General features: G+C 44.5%; 1 protein-coding gene across 1 annotated transcript in view; it reads right to left on the reverse strand.

Moving 5' to 3' along the window:
• The window catches only part of kcnt1b (potassium sodium-activated channel subfamily T member 1b), a 101523-nt gene that overhangs the window by 22018 nt on the left and 62593 nt on the right, over window positions 1–16912 (reverse strand). The window contains exons 6-16 of the mRNA XM_083644173.1: window positions 15112–15186; window positions 14714–14797; window positions 12469–12563; window positions 11272–11455; window positions 8983–9147; window positions 8244–8380; window positions 6371–6434; window positions 5914–6022; window positions 5651–5759; window positions 1344–1493; window positions 487–722 (exon numbers count right to left, since the gene is read on the reverse strand). Of these exons, the coding sequence (XP_083500299.1) occupies window positions 487–722; window positions 1344–1493; window positions 5651–5759; window positions 5914–6022; window positions 6371–6434; window positions 8244–8380; window positions 8983–9147; window positions 11272–11455; window positions 12469–12563; window positions 14714–14797; window positions 15112–15186 (1408 nt within the window). The remainder of the gene's footprint in view (window positions 1–486; window positions 723–1343; window positions 1494–5650; window positions 5760–5913; window positions 6023–6370; window positions 6435–8243; window positions 8381–8982; window positions 9148–11271; window positions 11456–12468; window positions 12564–14713; window positions 14798–15111; window positions 15187–16912) is intronic.

The following is a 16912-nucleotide window of genomic DNA, read 5'->3' on the forward strand; positions in this document are numbered from 1 at the left end:
TGTACTTTAATGTATAGCATAACATGCTGCCTCATGCACAAACTTACCATATGAAGTGGCCTCAACTTTCACAGGTCAAACAAAAACACAACACAACAATGTCGGCCAGACAAGGAGAAAAAAAAAGCACGTAAGCAGTCATGCATAACAGTCAGTGAAAGCATATCACTGTGTACAGCGTCACCAACGCAACTGCCATTCAGAAACGTTCAGTAAGTGTGAACATGATGCAGAGCTTTCTAAAGAGCAAGCAAACAACTTCTACAACCCCAGTCTTTCCTCGTATTACTCAAGAAAATGGTTTATAGTGGGACTTTCCATGGTCGCCCCATTCACTTCAAGAGAACTGGCCCCATGGTCTGACCCCCAGAGCCAAATTTGAACGCTGTGACGCGAGTGATGCCCCTTCCTTCTTTATAGGTTCCTTGATCTTACTACAAACCACCCACCCTTCCTCTCTTCACCACTCTGCCCACTCCTCCTCACCCATGCTGGCGATGATGCTGTGCACGGGCAGCCTGGAGGGGGCGTCGTAGAGGCCAGAGATGGGCAGGCCCTTGTTGTGCTTCTCCTCCTGTTTGAAGATGAAGGCAGAGTTCTCCTCCTTGGTGATGTTGATGTAGTAGCAGGTGTCGGGGGCGGCCATGATGTGGCGCGGCCCCGGGTTCAGGAGGATGCTCTTGTTGTCCTCCCTCTTCACTCCGATGAGACACACGCCGTACCTGGGAGGCAGGGGGCGGAGAGAGAGGTGGGCGGGGCAGTTCATAGTGTGTTCCGCTATTATGGGATGGTTCAACTTGACAACAGCGATGCAAAACTACTAGCAGAGGTGGAGACTCGAGTTATGAAGAGAATACTTGGGACTTGACTTGACTTTGGGTTCTGCTGACTTGGAACTTGACTTGAAAAGGTTTCTAAAGTCTTGACAAAAGATCTTGTGTTTGTCTAAATGACTTAGATTGAAAGTGACGTTTTCTGAATTTGTATGGAAAGATTGAATTGATTGAAGTTGAAACTTAGTATACAAATCAAACTCAAGATGTCTTACCAAGTGTTTATCCTATTAAAATGATATTACATTGAAAAGTCCTAGATATTTCCCTTTCTTTAAGATATAAAATTTAACTGGACTTGGTAATTTACAGAGTCGGGATTCGACTTGAGACTTGTGCCTCAAGATTTGAGATGGCCTTGAGACACATGGGAAGTTGACACACCTGTGCTTTCTACTGCTCCCATACAGCATATAAAAAGCGAGGTACTGTAGCTATTTTGACACTGAAATGACAGAAAACTGTAAAAAAAAAAAAAATGTATGAGCACAAAAGAACAATGTTACTAACTTCTTATGGGCGTGGAAAGAAGCGTAGGTGAAGCTCTTTCCGTCATACTCGCCAAAGAACTTGCTGTCACAGAGGCGGATGTGGTAGACCTCGTTTCCTGAGCAGCGGCCGTACGTCCTCTGCCACTGCTCCGGCGACATCTGGCCCTCTCTGCAACGACCACAGCACACTTAGTTACTTAGTTACCACATCTCAAACTAGACATCTGGCCCCCTCTGCAACGACCACAGCACACTAAGTTACTTAGTTACCACATCTCAAACTAGACATCTGGCCCCCTCTGCAACGACCACAGCACACTTAGTTACTTAGTTACCACATCTCAAACTTGACATCTGGCCCCCTCTGCAACGACCACAGCACACTAAGGCCATGTTCACATTACAGGCAAATACGATTTGCTGCTAAAGTCATTAATCATCATTATCTTGATTGGTTTCCCAAATCTGATTTGGGAGTGTGTCCACACTCCCACAAATCTGATTTGGGCAAGTGTTCAAGTCGGATCTGTGTGTCCAGATACAATGAGCCACCTATCTGCTAGGTGCACTGTGTTTCTGGCAGTGTTTGCATGTCTGCTCTCTGCTCTTCAAGTCCCCGCCCCCTGCCACCGACACTCTCAAATCTGATTTGGGTGATCAGCGCGTCCACACTGAAGTCACATCAGTCGAAAGCAGATTGGAAACTACCTCCTATGTGGTTTGGACAAGTGACACAAATCAGACTTGGAGCATCCAGACTCATCAAACCAATCTGGATAGAATCATTAATAGGTCACTAAAGTTCACAAATCAGATTTGGCCTCCTAGTCTGAACATGGCCTTAGTTACCACATTCTTAAACTAGGAACAATTGTAGTCCTCTTACACGGACTGAAGGACGGCTGATAAACTGCCGCCCTGTCTGGAAGGCAGAATTATATTTCAGAGATTTGGGAAAAATTGTAGATATCAGTTGAATACAAGCAATAGAGACACTGCGGAGCGTGTCATCATTCAGAAACCATGCCCAAAACAGGGGAAAACAAAAAACTCCCCCCCAATCCTGGTGTTCTCCTACAGTATGTCACGTGTTGCACACAAAGATCATAAATACGGAAGATGAACACTCAAAGTTAATTCCTTGACAGCTAGCTCCACATTTTTCTTCTCGCCAATTCTCAACAGCTTCCTTGTTTTGCTTGGGAGTACAACAAAACTTGAATTGGCTATTTCGTACATTTGTTGTCTGCACAGCCCACCACACAACAGCTTTTAGCTACGTTTAATTCAAGGAAAATGGCGCTGGTGTATGGGAGCGAATGGAGAGCTTTCCCCCGCTTTCCTGCAGTCTCTCTAACCTTCATTTGCCCTTCGACTGATAGATCCATCTGGCCGGAGACAAATGATCAATGACCTTCCACAGCCACGTATTCCCCAACCTCCTCACTTCTCCTCCCAATTATTATCTCATAGAGATGATGGGACGGGACAGATTGGGCAATAAGGCCATTTCAGCTGAGCAGTTTATCTACTTCACAACTCTTAATCGATCAATCTTCACTGCAGCTGCCCAGCGCGCGGAGGAGGAGCCAGGATGGGATAAATGCAGAGGACGAATTTCACGGTGCCTCTAAGCATGTGTGTGTGTGTGTGTGTGTGTGTGTGTGTGTGTGTATAATGCGTATGTGCATGCATTGTGACAAATAAAGACAGGGTTTGTCCGTCCTGTACTTTACCTTTAAATGAATTCACTTCCCACAAAGCAGTCTATCCCCGTACCTGTCACCCAAAACAGCCTGAGCCACTCTCTCTCGTAACGGGACAAGCCCCGTCTTTTATTGTCACATGAACACCACAACACATGCATGCGGCCACAACACACTCATGCTGACGGTGGCCGGTGAAAAGTGTCCTCTGCATTTAACCCATCCAGGCATGTCCTTTCCTCCGAGGGGCAGGCCAGGAGCAGTGGTCGCTTTCTCGTACAGCGCCCGGGGACCAACTTTGGATGTTGTCGTCACTGGTCGAATGACGATGACGATGACGATGACGATGACGATGACGATGACGATGACGACTGATGACGACTGATGACGAAGTTTCCAGTAAAGGACATTAAAATGGATGTCCTGTGTCCGGCTGTGTGGATGCTGAGGTGAATTTAAGATGTCCTGTGTCAGGCTATGTGGATGCTCAGGTGAATTTAAGATGTCCTGTGTCAGGCTGTGGATGCTCAGGTGAATTTAAGATGTCCTGTGTCAGGCTGTAGATGCTCAGGTGAATTTAAGATGTCCTGTGTCAGGCTGTAGATGCTCAGGTGAATTTAAGATGTCCTGTGTCAGGCTGTAGATGCTCAGGTGAATTTAAGATGTCCTGTGTCAGGCTGTAGATGCTCAGGTGAATTTAAGATGTCCTGTGTCAGGCTATGTGGATGCTGAGGTGAATTTAAGATGTCCTGTGTCAGGCTATGTGGATGCTCAGGTGAATTTAAGATGTCCTGTGTCAGGCTGTGTGGATGCTGAGGTGAATTTAAGATGTCCTGTGTCAGGCTATGTGGATGCTGAGGTGAATTTAAGATGTCCTGTGTCAGGCTATGTGGATGCTCAGGTGAATTTAAGATGTCCTGTGTCAGGCTGTGGATGCTCAGGTGAATTTAAGATGTCCTGTGTCAGGCTGTAGATGCTCAGGTGAATTTAAGATGTCCTGTGTCAGGCTGTGTGGATGCTGAGGTGAATTTAAGATGTCCTGTGTCAGGCTATGTGGATGCTGAGGTGAATTTAAGATGTCCTGTGTCAGGCTGTAGATACTCAGGTGAATTTAAGATGTCCTGTGTCAGGCTATGTGGATGCTGAGGTGAATTTAAGATGTCCTGTGTCAGGCTGTAGATGCTCAGGTGAATTTAAGATGTCCTGTGTCAGGCTATGTGGATGCTGAGGTGAATTTAAGATGTCCTGTGTCAGGCTGTGTGGATGCTGAGGTGAATTTAAGATGTCCTGTGTCAGGCTATGTGGATGCTGAGGTGAATTTAAGATGTCCTGTGTCAGGCTATGTGGATTCTGAGGTGAATTGAAGTGGCCACCTTGCACAGAATGTGAGAAACACAGACAGATTTATGGCTTAACGAGCCAAAGGAACATTACTGCAGTGCTTCATCCAAACAGCCCTTTGCTTTGTGTCGTGACAGGTTTCTGCATTCTGGGTGTAGTGCTCCCCTCTGTAGTCTAGTGCTCCCCTCTGTAGTCTAGTGCTCCCCTCTGCAGAACTGCAGTGTCATCCATCATCTTCCTCTAATTAATATCAGTCGTCTCGTTTAAGAGTGGATCTTTCCGTGGCAGTGAGGAAACAAGAAGGCACTGATCATTAACAGATCACTCAGAATAGAGTACCACAGGGATGGACTTATACCCCGAAAGTCCCTGCTGCACGGCTGGGTCGTAGGGTGAAAAGGCAATGGGATTTTTCGATGGGAATTTCGGTTAAATGCATGAAATGAGTTAATGTTTTCTGAAAATCGTGTACCAAAAAAAACTCATTTACGCTTCAAAAGTCATAAAAGTGGTCCTCGTTTGTGAAGATGATCTTGCTGAACACAAACGTCGCTGTTTCATAAACTTTTGTTAACCACACACCTTATTTCATGCATTTGACAGAAATCCCGATACAAAAATCCCATTGCCTTTTACGCGTACGAGCCGGAAGTGCTATCTGGATTCGTTCCTGCTGTACTCTATTAAGGTAGATAATAATCTCATTGGTCGAGTTTGACCTCTGTGGGCGGGGCCAAAGAACAACAGTTTTTCTGGCTAAGTAGCATAATGTTATCTTGACGTCCATACAGTGAAAAGGGCAAAATGTAAGAGATGAAGCTGCCGATATGATTAAGTCCAACGCTTTTACTGTACTACTAAGTGAAAAATGTAGTCAGCCTAGCTGACCTTCCAACAGCATGAATGTCACGGTCATGAATCAATGAAATGAAGTCATTACCATTTATATTGTTATTCAAAGCTATTCATATTACTGTCAGCCATTAAAATATTGTTTTAATCGGCCTCCAAAGCCGCTTTGTGTCAGAGAAATGGTTGTATAACCTTCAATATGTCCGAATTCTTATCACTTTATTTACAAAGTACTATACAATAAATGTACGAGAATTAGTCTTGGTGACACTGCTGGTAGATAGTGGTACTACACATACTACTGTAGACCTCACCTTTAGTGCATGGAGGTAGTGCAGGACATACTGTACCGCTCTGTGCATATCACTCTTAATAAATGGCGTTAATAGTCATTTTAATTGAGAGGAGATGAATAGCATGTACTCACTGTCCTCTGGAGGTGTGAACCAGGAGTGTGACCAAGGTGGACGTGGCCGGACACACACAGTTCAGTGCCAACATGGCATACTTGAACTCCTCCTCACACACGACATGATCTGAAATGGACAAAATGGAGTAATACCGTACGTCGGTCAGAGAATGAAAAAGAGAGAGAAATGACTATGCAGAAGAAGTGGGGGTTTGCAGAAGAAAAAACAGATCAGCAGAAAAAAGAAGACAGACAAGACAGCTATTCGATCCCAAACGTACCAGCAAACTTCACGTGGAATTTATTTTCTGGCTTGAGAATCTGGACGTAGAGAGGGCAGTTTGGGGCAAAGTCCTTCGCAGCCCAAGCCCTCAGGATAGTCTGGTGGTCCTGTGGGGAGAAGAAGATCTGAAACAATCTGTGCCAATTCAACTCATCCTGTGATTCACTCGCTCAGTTGTGACGGCAATCTGAATTTTATGGACCTTGAAGATCTCACAACAGTGTGCTTCTCAATACTCAACACCATATCCGATAGTATGTCAATCTGATCTAAATATCTCCCTCTCTCTCTTGGCTAATTTGAAAATGAAGCAGAGTGTGGAAGATAAATTGCTCCATTTGGGATTCATTTGTGTAGTTTTACGGCGACAGGGTTCATATTGGAGGCACATGGGTGGAGAAGATGATCACGCTGTGAGTTATGACTGAAACAGGCCGTTTGTTGATGCGACTCACGGCAGCAGTTCGGTCCACCTCGTTCCTGCTGCTGAGGATGAAACAGGCCTCCGCGTCGTCCATCCTGAGAGAGAGAGAGAGAGAGAGAGAGGGAGAGAGAGAGAGTGAGTGAGTGGGAGAGAGAGATAGAGAGAGAGAGAGAATGGAGAGAATTCAATCATCCATAAGTAATTATTCAAGGAGATGTATTGTTATAAAGACAGGATAGGCAGTGGCTGAAAATATTAAACTTCCCTTTGTGTGAATTTGTACAGAAGGGCAACATGGTAAAAATCATTAATTTCTCTGTCAGGAAAACTGCCGTGTTGACAGAATCACAAACTCCGGGCTCACCTTGCCGGGTGATTTTATTTATTGAATCTCAATGCGTGAAATTGCCCCGCATGATTCTCCGGGGAGGGCGTGGGCTCCTGGATACATTTATGACTGATTTCACACTGCTGCCGATCATTTCACACCCATCACGCTCAGCCCTCTCTGAGACGAGCGTTATAAAACGGCGTGTAAAAATCTGTCGATGAGCCGTAAAATCCTCTGGAGCTACATATATTGAAGAAGATGACAAAGGTGGATGGTACCAACAGTGTGACTGCTGACAGTGACAATACTGACAGGTCAGTTCCTGTGATGGCCAGAGGTCAAACCCATCCTGATGGGATCTCCTCTGGCAACCATCTCTGTCGCTGCCGATGCATTTGGCCTTTTATGGGAGAAGATGAGCAGTGGACAGTGAAATCCCATTACATGCAGAGGACAGCCAAGTGGATTTAAGTACCTCGCCCTCTACCCAGACTTCAGTGACTCTGATTTTTTATATTGATACAGTATATCTATATTTTATATTTTATATCTGATATTTATTTTTTCTTCCCTTTTTCTCCCCAATTGTACTTCACCAGTTTCTCCTGTCTAAGTGGTCCCGGTCGTTGCTCCACCCTCTGCTGATCTGGGGAGAGTTGTAGACTAGCACATGCTCCCTCTGATACCTGTGGAGTCACCACCAGCCGCTTCTTTTTAACTGACGGCGAGGAGTTTCACCGGCAGGACGTACAGTAGCGCGTGGGAGGATTACACTATTCCCCCCAGTTCCCCTCCCCGCTGCGACCAGAGGAGCCGCTGGTGCAGTGACCAGGACGCATACCCTTATCCGGCTTCCCACTCACAGGACACTACTACACCACCCAGACGCCCCCCAGTGACTCTGATTTACCAAGAAAGCCTTTTAGACATTTTTAGCTGACAGCTAAACAGCTAGCTCTCATCCTGAATGAGTAAAAGATCATGCACTAGAACCCACAATCTTCCAAGTAAAAGAAATAGTCATCATGGTCTAAAAACAAGACAAAAACACAGCGTCTGGTTCCAGATCCGTATCAGATAAATAGTCCCACACTATCTGTCCATATGATGAGTGCAGTAACTCTTGGGAGGCCATCCACATCTGCATAACAGGACGCGCACGTGTGTGTGTGTGTGTGTGTGTGTGTGTGTGTGTGTGTGTGTGTGTGTGTGTGTGTGTGTACGCAACCGTGTGCATACTGTACATACATACAGTACGTGTGGCTGTATGTCAGCGTTTGTCTGTAGCGGCTCAATTTGGAGGAGGCACTGCATTTTGTACCCATGAAGTGGATACCGACTGACCGTTATCTTGTCTTACAGTATAACTGTATGTGTCATCCTGACATTGTCATCATCCAGTGTTCTGTTATCTTTTTGTGTATGCATCATCGCCAATTACTGTAGGCACTCATGTAACTGACTGACTCCCAACATCTGAGTGCATTATTAGTGTTTATAACCTTTGTATCCATTATTTATGTCCACAAATATATCATTTACATGGAAGTGTGCGTGTCCTCCTGTCACTCACTTGGCCCTACTGAGGTCCTGGTCTTTGAGGGCAGATCCCTGGAGGTAGATGACCCTCTGGGACCACAGAGGGATCTGGAGGATACGACGGACCTGGATGTCCATCTCCGCGGGACACAGGATCACCACGTAGTAGTCCTGCAGAACGGAGGCACACAAGAGTGCATTTAATTCAACCATGCTACATTTACTTCTACTGTAGCTCTACAATGTGAACCTTTCAGGAGCTAAGATCATCAGCCTTGTTTTTTTTATCCGATCCTACTGTACGGCTTCTGGAGTTTTCTCAACCCATAGAGGAGCATGTATTCCTTCAATTTAAGTGAAAACATGGAAAAACACCAACATTGGAGTTAGCAGGTTTTCACATGACAACAGTGATATAGTACTTATCTCTACATATATACTGTGTATTGTCTGCTACTGTACTTGCCTGGTGTTTAGTAGGTTTGTAGTTATATTAATTCTACATCTATTCCACAGCAATACTGCAGACAATTCTCATATGATATAAAGTAGAACAAAATTAGCATATTGCAACACAAAACTAGCCCTGTGCAGATGGCTGACAAGAGAACAATACTTGAAACGTGCAGTAAAAAGTCGGACTTCTACACTAGTTTCAGTTAAACAGTTAACAATCCCAACGGTTGTTGGGATCGACCCGAGAGAATGTACCGAACGAAGGCACGTTGTGTGGGTACGATTCTAGATCTTCTGGGCTGGTTCTCACAGCCTACCTGCAGTCTGGGGTGAGCGTAGAACTCGTTGAGGAAGTCCATCAGCAGGTCTATCTTCAGCGAGCTGACACACAGCACCACGTGCTTCTCTGTCTGCGCCCGGTGCCGGCTGTAGTTCCCCCCCGACTTCTGGCTCTCCATCCACAGGTAGGCGAGTTCTTCAAACTGGAAGGAGAACAGCACCATCAGCAGGATGTCAGAAGCAACAAGGACAAAACCAACGAGTGAAAGAGACACGGATGATCTCTGTTTGCATCGCTGGTGAAAGTTCATTAAGCCTAGCCTTGTAACTTATTTAAAACAGAAATAATGTTTCATGTTTGTTAATTTGAGTATATATTTTAACTAAAACTGTCGGCTGTGTTTTTTATGTGTTTTTTATATGTGCATTGCTTTGCTGCTTGTTTTTTCGATTATTTTTTTGTAAAGCACCTTGAATTGCCTTTGTGTATGAAAGGTGCTATATAAATAAAATTTGACTTGACTTGACAAGCCTTTTCCTTTTGTCAGCTCATTTGCTCGGCAAGGAGAGGACACACACACCATCTGATCCAATGAACGCGTTTGTGATCTCTCTCAGTGAATAACGCTGAGAAGAGGTGGGTACTGTATATCATGTCCTGAGTGTTTTGTGCTTTGCTGCACTGAGTGAGCCAGCATGGCTCGAGCCGAATTCTAATGCGATTCTAATTAAGATTCATAGACTGCTGCTGTAGTGGGAAAAATGTCAAACAATGAGTTTTGGGAATTGCAGTCAATCGGAATTGGCTGCAAGAAAGTACAGTATGCCCTTTAATGTATGTTGATAATAAGAAGGGTCCCAACTAGATGTAGAACATCAATGAAATAGCCGACCAATTATAAGACAAGAACTACTACAAATTGCACTGAGGCATCAGTGATTATCCAATCAAAAACGATCTTTCCGTATGACACCGGAATACTACGCTTCAGAGGACGATTCCCCTTAAAATGCGCACACTTACAGTATTAGTAAGCCTGAATTTAGAGTAGAGTATATCTCTCTCAACCACTATTTTCCTTTCCCTTTTTAGTGTTTTGACACCCAGTGCAAAGAGTCTAACCAACCATCCTAACCATCCTTTTTTAAACTTTTTTTTTTTAAATACAGGGCTTAAAGCAAGAAAAGTTTTGTGAGCCCAAACAGTTGTCCAGGAGGAAATGTACAGTGTATTGAATTAAGTATTCAATTAATAAAAAAAATGCTCTATGCCTGAAATCAGGCATTGTGCCTGAGAACTTTAAGCTTTAAGTTTATATATCTCTAAGCACAAATGTTTTGCGTCACACTCAGGGGAGTAGTAGTTTCTCCTCATTGATTGATGCAGTTGATCTGAAAATAGGTGAGTAAACTCTCTGCCTCATGTCAAAGAGGTGGGTAAACTGCATTTACTACTACGCCCCTGGTCACACTCACACAGAGACACACATCCACACCTGGAAGCTGTCCAGGAGAAACCATAATCATCTAATGTTGGCTACTGAAAAGTTCCTCTGGAGCAATAAGATGCTTAATTGCCTTGCTCAGGGAACCTCTGAGATGATTGCTGAGGGAGGTGAGACTATTTCTCTGCCCGGCAGGGAAATCACTTTCTCCACCCAGCCGGTCCCAGCTGATCCAGGATCTGAACCGCTGACCTTCCAGTCACAACCCCGCTTCTCTAAACTCCAGGTCAGCACTTCTCAAGTCAAAAAGTCAAACAGGCAGAAAACTCACCCTCCTACATTCTCTTGTGCTCATTCTAGCTTTGATGGGGAGCCCCTGGAACCCACATAAGAAGCCTGAGGTTGCAGCCACAGTGATCCATTGTGTCTGTCGGTCTACATTCATTTCAATTCATTTTCAATGAGAACTGTCCATTTTGAAGCACGGACAGACAGACTGATTGGTAATCATCTGTTTAGCCAATCAGTGGCAGGGAAAATCGAAGTGGCAAACATGGAGACAACAGTACGACCAAAATAAAGATACATCGGATAAAAGCGGCATCATTTTGATATGATTGTCGGTTTTCCAGGTCAGCTTCTTAATGCGTGTTTCTTCTTTTTTCTCTGAAGTAGCACGGTTACAAGCTTTACCTTCCTGTACTTCCTCGCCCACCAGCCACCATGTCCATGTTCCTAAACAAACCAACTGAACTGACAGAAATCTATCATTAATCGATCAAATCTGTTTTCTGATGAATCAGTGGCCGCCGCGTAAATGCTCCTCCCAGGGGCACCACGTAGAGGACCAGCGCTTTAGGTCACTGCAGCCCCGTTACGTACCTGCAGGGGGAGCACCACCAGGGCCACACAGATGAGGATGACCACCAGCAGCTGGGAGGGCCAGATCTGCGGCGTGACGTCTCCATAGCCCACGGTGGAGAAGGTGACGATGCAGAAGTAGAGCGACTCAAACAGCCTCTGGGGTTTACTCCCCGCCCGCTCCAGGTGCTGGATCCCACACGCCCTGCAGGGGGAGCAGCCATTCATATCATGATTTGACGGGGTTGCATTAAAAAGAAAATTATGATGCTTAAAATAATTCTTAGGCTAAAACGGTCTCCTGAGGATAACGATCAAAGTAATAATACACTGGTTTCGATTAAGATTCTGCCTGGTTAGCATATCAAAGTGTAACAGAATCCAATTTACCAAAGATCAAAGGGGACCAGAATCAAAGGCTCCTGATCACTAGCGTTAATTTAGAGTGAGACCATTGACTGCTCTGTTGGTTCCACCTCACCGCCTGGGTTTAATTCATTTGCTGTTGTTTTTCGGCGACAAGTTGTAGAATTAATGACACCCTGGGGCGAGGGGAAATGAGGATGGGTGACAGGATGTGTGGAGGAGCTGGGTGCTGTCAAGGAGGCCGTGACAATAGACGGTGATGAAAAACTCAAGTGACAGGTTGTGTCTGTGTGATCACACAATTCTGGGTTGTAATAATAGCTGACATCTATGAGGACAACGAATCAAGGATGGCCATCAACCATGGCTGACAAGATCCTTTTCCGGGTTTCTCCCTCATTCTAACCCTTTCTCCTTCCCTTGTTGTCATTTCTGCCGTTAATCAGATGTTTCAAACATTCAGGGCAGAGCTGATCTGGAGGCAGAAATAATCTCAATTGTGAGTTATACCTCAGTGGGTGGAGCCAAAGAAAAATATTGCCTATCGCTATGGCAACTAACTAAACTGGCTGGGATCAGATTTAACAGTATGGGGAATATTCCGCCAAAAGTAGATTGTTGTGTGGATAATGCAATTAGCCAGAAAAACTGTTTCCTGGGCTCCACTCAGCCAACACGATTATTTCTACATCTAAGAAATGTTTGTCTAACCGTTTTCAGCTGGAAAGTCTCTCCAGGTCATGTGTGACCGGTTAAGCGTCAGCTCAGCTTGAGCCTGCCTCAAGCTTCTGTTCTGCTTAGGTTAAGCACCAGGTGTGAACAAAAGAGTAGGTGCAGATGAGGATCACTCACCCGGTGAAAACCAGACACAGTAAGGTGCAGATGAGGATGAACACCTGGTTGAACATGGCAGAGTGCGTCCTCTGGATGGCTCGATGGAAATCATTCTACAGGTAGGGAGGAAGATAAGATACATTAGATGAGGAAGATAGATACATTAGATACACCAATAGATAAACAATAGATGCTTTTCCACTATAGTGTCGAGACCAAGGGTGGATGGTGACGAACCATTATTTACTCTCCTTGATGTAAAGAAGTACCGTAATTTCCGTACTATAAGCCGCACCGGAGTATAAGCCGCAGCAGCAAAATTGCCTGTTACATATATAAGCCGCACCGGACTATAAGCCGCAGGTGTTTTAATGTTTTTTTTATTTTTTTTATTTTTTTTATTATTGTGTTTTAATGTTTAATTACCATATGTAAGGTTTCGTGCACAGAGGGGATTGTCAGGAAAGAGATGGCTGTTTGAGGAAGCTCCCATTTATTAACATTTCAACAAAACAACATAACACAACACCACCTGTGTTTTTTTTTACAGTGCACACAGTGTCCGCGGTGTGGTGAAAAGAGGGCAAGAGAGGAAATTAAAACAGAAGTGGATTTATAGTTAGAAAGAGTGCTAAAGAAGAGAGAATTCCGTTTTTTATTATTTTTTTTGCTGAAAAAATCCATAGATAAGCCGCACCGTTATATAAGCCGCAGGGGCCAAAAAACGGGGAAAAAGCCGCGGCTTATAGTCCGAAATTTACGGTAGCTTTTTTCTAATTATGTTTTTTTTCTTTTTTGAAGTTGGTACTTTCACTTGAGTATGCTTTGACTAAATTATTGCCCTTCAAAACATTTTAAATCACATCCAATCTTGCAGGCTCTTGCATCAGAATCCGCTTTATGAAACAAGGTTATGGAAAGTCAGTGTTTGTAGTCAGTTCCAAACCCGCATGCTTTTGACCTGATTACATTTAAACCCACTTTCAGCATGTGGCTGAAGAAGAGATAGAAATCAACACCAACAAATCCATAAACTGTTATTGATTCCTGCTTTAAATCAATTTCCAACAACTGATCCTATTCGCTCTGCATGAGATCATACGTGAGATTATTATTTTTTTACTCTCTCTGAGAACATTTGAAATGTGGCACTAATAGGCCTACTTCTCAATCTACTATTCAGTTATAGACTCTAGTAACATTTCAGCAAGAACATTTTACTCACACCTTGTTAGCATGTTCTACCTGTCCACCACCTCACGTGGTCACCTCTCCCAGCTGTCCCTGGCTGCTCTCTCTCTCCCTGTGCTGGTCTCCTTGGCCCTCTCTCTCCCTGTGCTGGATCTCCTTGGCCTTGGATCCTACCATCTGCTCAACTAACTACCGTCCTGGCAGCACATACTCACTCTGTCCCATTGACGGTTTCATATGAATCACAGCCACATACGGCAAGTCGGGTACGATCTACAGTAATTGCTTGTAAATTTCATTTTCCCTACACCGAGGACTGTAACACCCAAATTCTACGCACTAGTTTTGTGCCGTTTTTCCAATTGCTTTGCACCGTTTTGACTCTATTGTCCACACTACACCTTTTTGTTTTTGTCTGGAATGTGCCGTGACTTATAAAGAAAATTCCGGACGCTTCAATTCTGCTTTCGTTTAGCTTCATGCTTCATTCAACCCACCAAACATTTTTGGCAACATGCCCACCGGCAGGGTGATGGGATCTGCCCTGACCCAAAGGGAAACGTTCTCATTTCAGTTCTGCTCATTTGCTTCAGGTCCATATTGAGTATGTAGAGGCTTTGCAGCAACCACAGGTGTCACCATCATGGAGCTTCAGTGGAGGATTGCCAACGGATAAATATGTAACAACCGGGCAAGAAAAATACATTTCAAATTTGAATTATCATTAAAACCGTGTTATCGTGATTACCGCGATTACAGCGCTTTGAAAAACACGGTAAATACTGGTCCATCACCAACCAAAAGTTAGCAACAGTCTCCCAGACGCAGGTGCGCAGCGTCGGTGAAATAATTTCAGTGGGTGTGTCAGTACTACTGTAGCCATGTCTTTAATTCTGTTTCAGCCAATTTGGAAACACAATCAGCTGTTCACACCACTGTTGCCCAAAAGCTGAGTACCTCCAATATGGCTGTCAGATGGTGATATCACAATATGGCGGCCAGATGGTTATGCCACCTCAAAGGCTCTCTGTAGTCCAGCAGCATAATGCAGCTCTGTGTGAAAATTACTCACAATCATGTTCTCCAGGGCGCCTTTGGCGAGCCAGCAGTTGAGAAATACAGGGACGAATATGTTTCTCAACGGAGGCCAGAAGATCTGAAAAAGAGAAAAGAAGATAGAGAAGAGATAAAGGGAGAAAGAGATAGATGAAATAGTGTGATGTCCTTGAAGCACACGAGACTCCACCGTTGAATCAATAGACTATAATCAATACACACACTGTACTCTATACGCAGAACGAGTCAAGACCCGCTGCTTGTTAAATAGCAGTATTTTCTTGATGAGGTAGATGGTAGTGGGGATTTATATCACATTATTTAATCCAGTTCAAAGCAAAGGTGCCTCTAATCATGTGACCTTTTCTGCTAGCTTGATTGATCAAAAGAGAAGAAAAGAAGCGAATGACTCACTGTGATTATAAACGGCACTGTATTGATCATCTCCAATATGAAGGACACCTGGAAGATCTGCTCCCATATGTTCCCCTGGAAAGAACATCACATTGGAAATGAATCAACGGGGTGAAAAGAACTCTCAACCAACATCAATCGATGCAAGGCTGTTTGGTTTAGTGAGAGGTCTTCACATGGATCAGGATCACACTCAGAGAACATCAACTCCTGAGATAAATGAGTCTAAAAATGAACGGTGGTTCTCGTTTTAGGGGCGTGACTTGATGAAAGCTGTGAAGATACAGTATCTGCTGTAATTAATGGGCAAATTAGTGGGCCTTCATCAAGATAACGACAAGGTCCAAAGTCACCCGTCTTGAATGTGTTAGGATTCAAAGCACGCGCTCGTTGAGAGTGTTAACGATGCTTTGTCTTGGCCGGCTCTGAGCGCAGCAGGAGTGGCTTTAAAGTGACTGTGTGACCCAGCCAGGAGATAGGCTCATTATGTGCACACATGCCTGCATTCATCTTTTTTTAAGTTTAATTTTTTTCATCATTTTTTATTTGATTTGATTGGACAGTGGGCAGACAGGAAAGGTGGGGAGAGAGAGGGGATGACATGCGGCAAAGGACTACAGGTCGGATTTGCTTACATGTGGGCCTGGTGCTTACATGTGGGCCTGGTGCTTACATGTGGGCCTGGTGCTTACATGTGGGCCTGGTGCTTACATGTGGGCCTGGGACTCGTTGCACCAACTGGTCTTAACTATGCCTGGTCGTAACTCCTACGTCGGTCTTAGTTAAGACCAGTGTTTAGAGTGGATTTACGCCTGTTGCACTAACAGGGCTTACGTCTGGTCTTAACACGTTCACTGCCGTCGACGAGATATCTCGTCAAAAAAAATCCAACGGTTGACTGCCGTCGACGAGTTATCTCGTCAAAAAAAAAAAAAAAAAAAATTTGACGGTGGGACGTGGATCAAACCCTTTTACATCTCCTATAAAAATATGGGAGCTATTGAATGTGTTTAACCTATTTTACCGACCCACTAAGTGGCGACAGTGCTCTCCAGACGAGAGAAAGCCAAGCAAAGACAGCAGCGTGAGGAAGCCATTCTCATGAAAATGGATTGGCGAAAACGCTTTCGCTTTCGCGCTGGGAGCTGGCGGTGGGGGATTGCAAATTTGCATAATAGATTATGGGTGCAACACACTTTGAAACACCAGCAGAAAGCCCAGAATCGCACGCAGCTTCATTCCAGCTGAGCTCACAACCGAAAACGAATGAGCCCCATCCAGACTCGCCCAAAGAGCGGCCGCCAGCAGCCAGGCAGCACAGACAGCAGAAACTCGCTTGTGACACGCCCGCTGCAGAGCCACGGAGGGAGGAGGAGAACACACACGGAGGGAGGAGTTTGAAGGAGAGGGGGGTGGGGGTGGTGTTATGGAGGAAATTCCTGTTCAGAACTATTGTTTAGATGTCTGATGTGTTACTGATGCCAAAAATAAATGGTTAAAGTGACTGTTCTATCGAATTTCACAAAAAGGCATTTATCTCAACTTTCCTTTTCAGACGCTGAAACCATGCTGTATTCAACTGCTAATGCCTACATAACTACTAACTCTACAAATTAACTCTTTTAGACAGAGAAAGCACACATTCTATTAGTTCTTTTGAGATATTTTGTGTTCACAAATTCCTAGCAGAAAATAATCCTCGGCTCTTGAAAGATGAGCCAGAATCCTCAAAAAAACCCTTGGCAGAAGCTACCTACAGTAAAAAAAAAACTGTTGGCAGTGAATGTGTTAACTACGCCGT

Source organism: Poromitra crassiceps (assembly GCF_964638095.1).
Source record: "Poromitra crassiceps genome assembly, chromosome: 10".
Classification (NCBI taxonomy): domain Eukaryota; kingdom Metazoa; phylum Chordata; class Actinopteri; order Beryciformes; family Melamphaidae; genus Poromitra; species Poromitra crassiceps.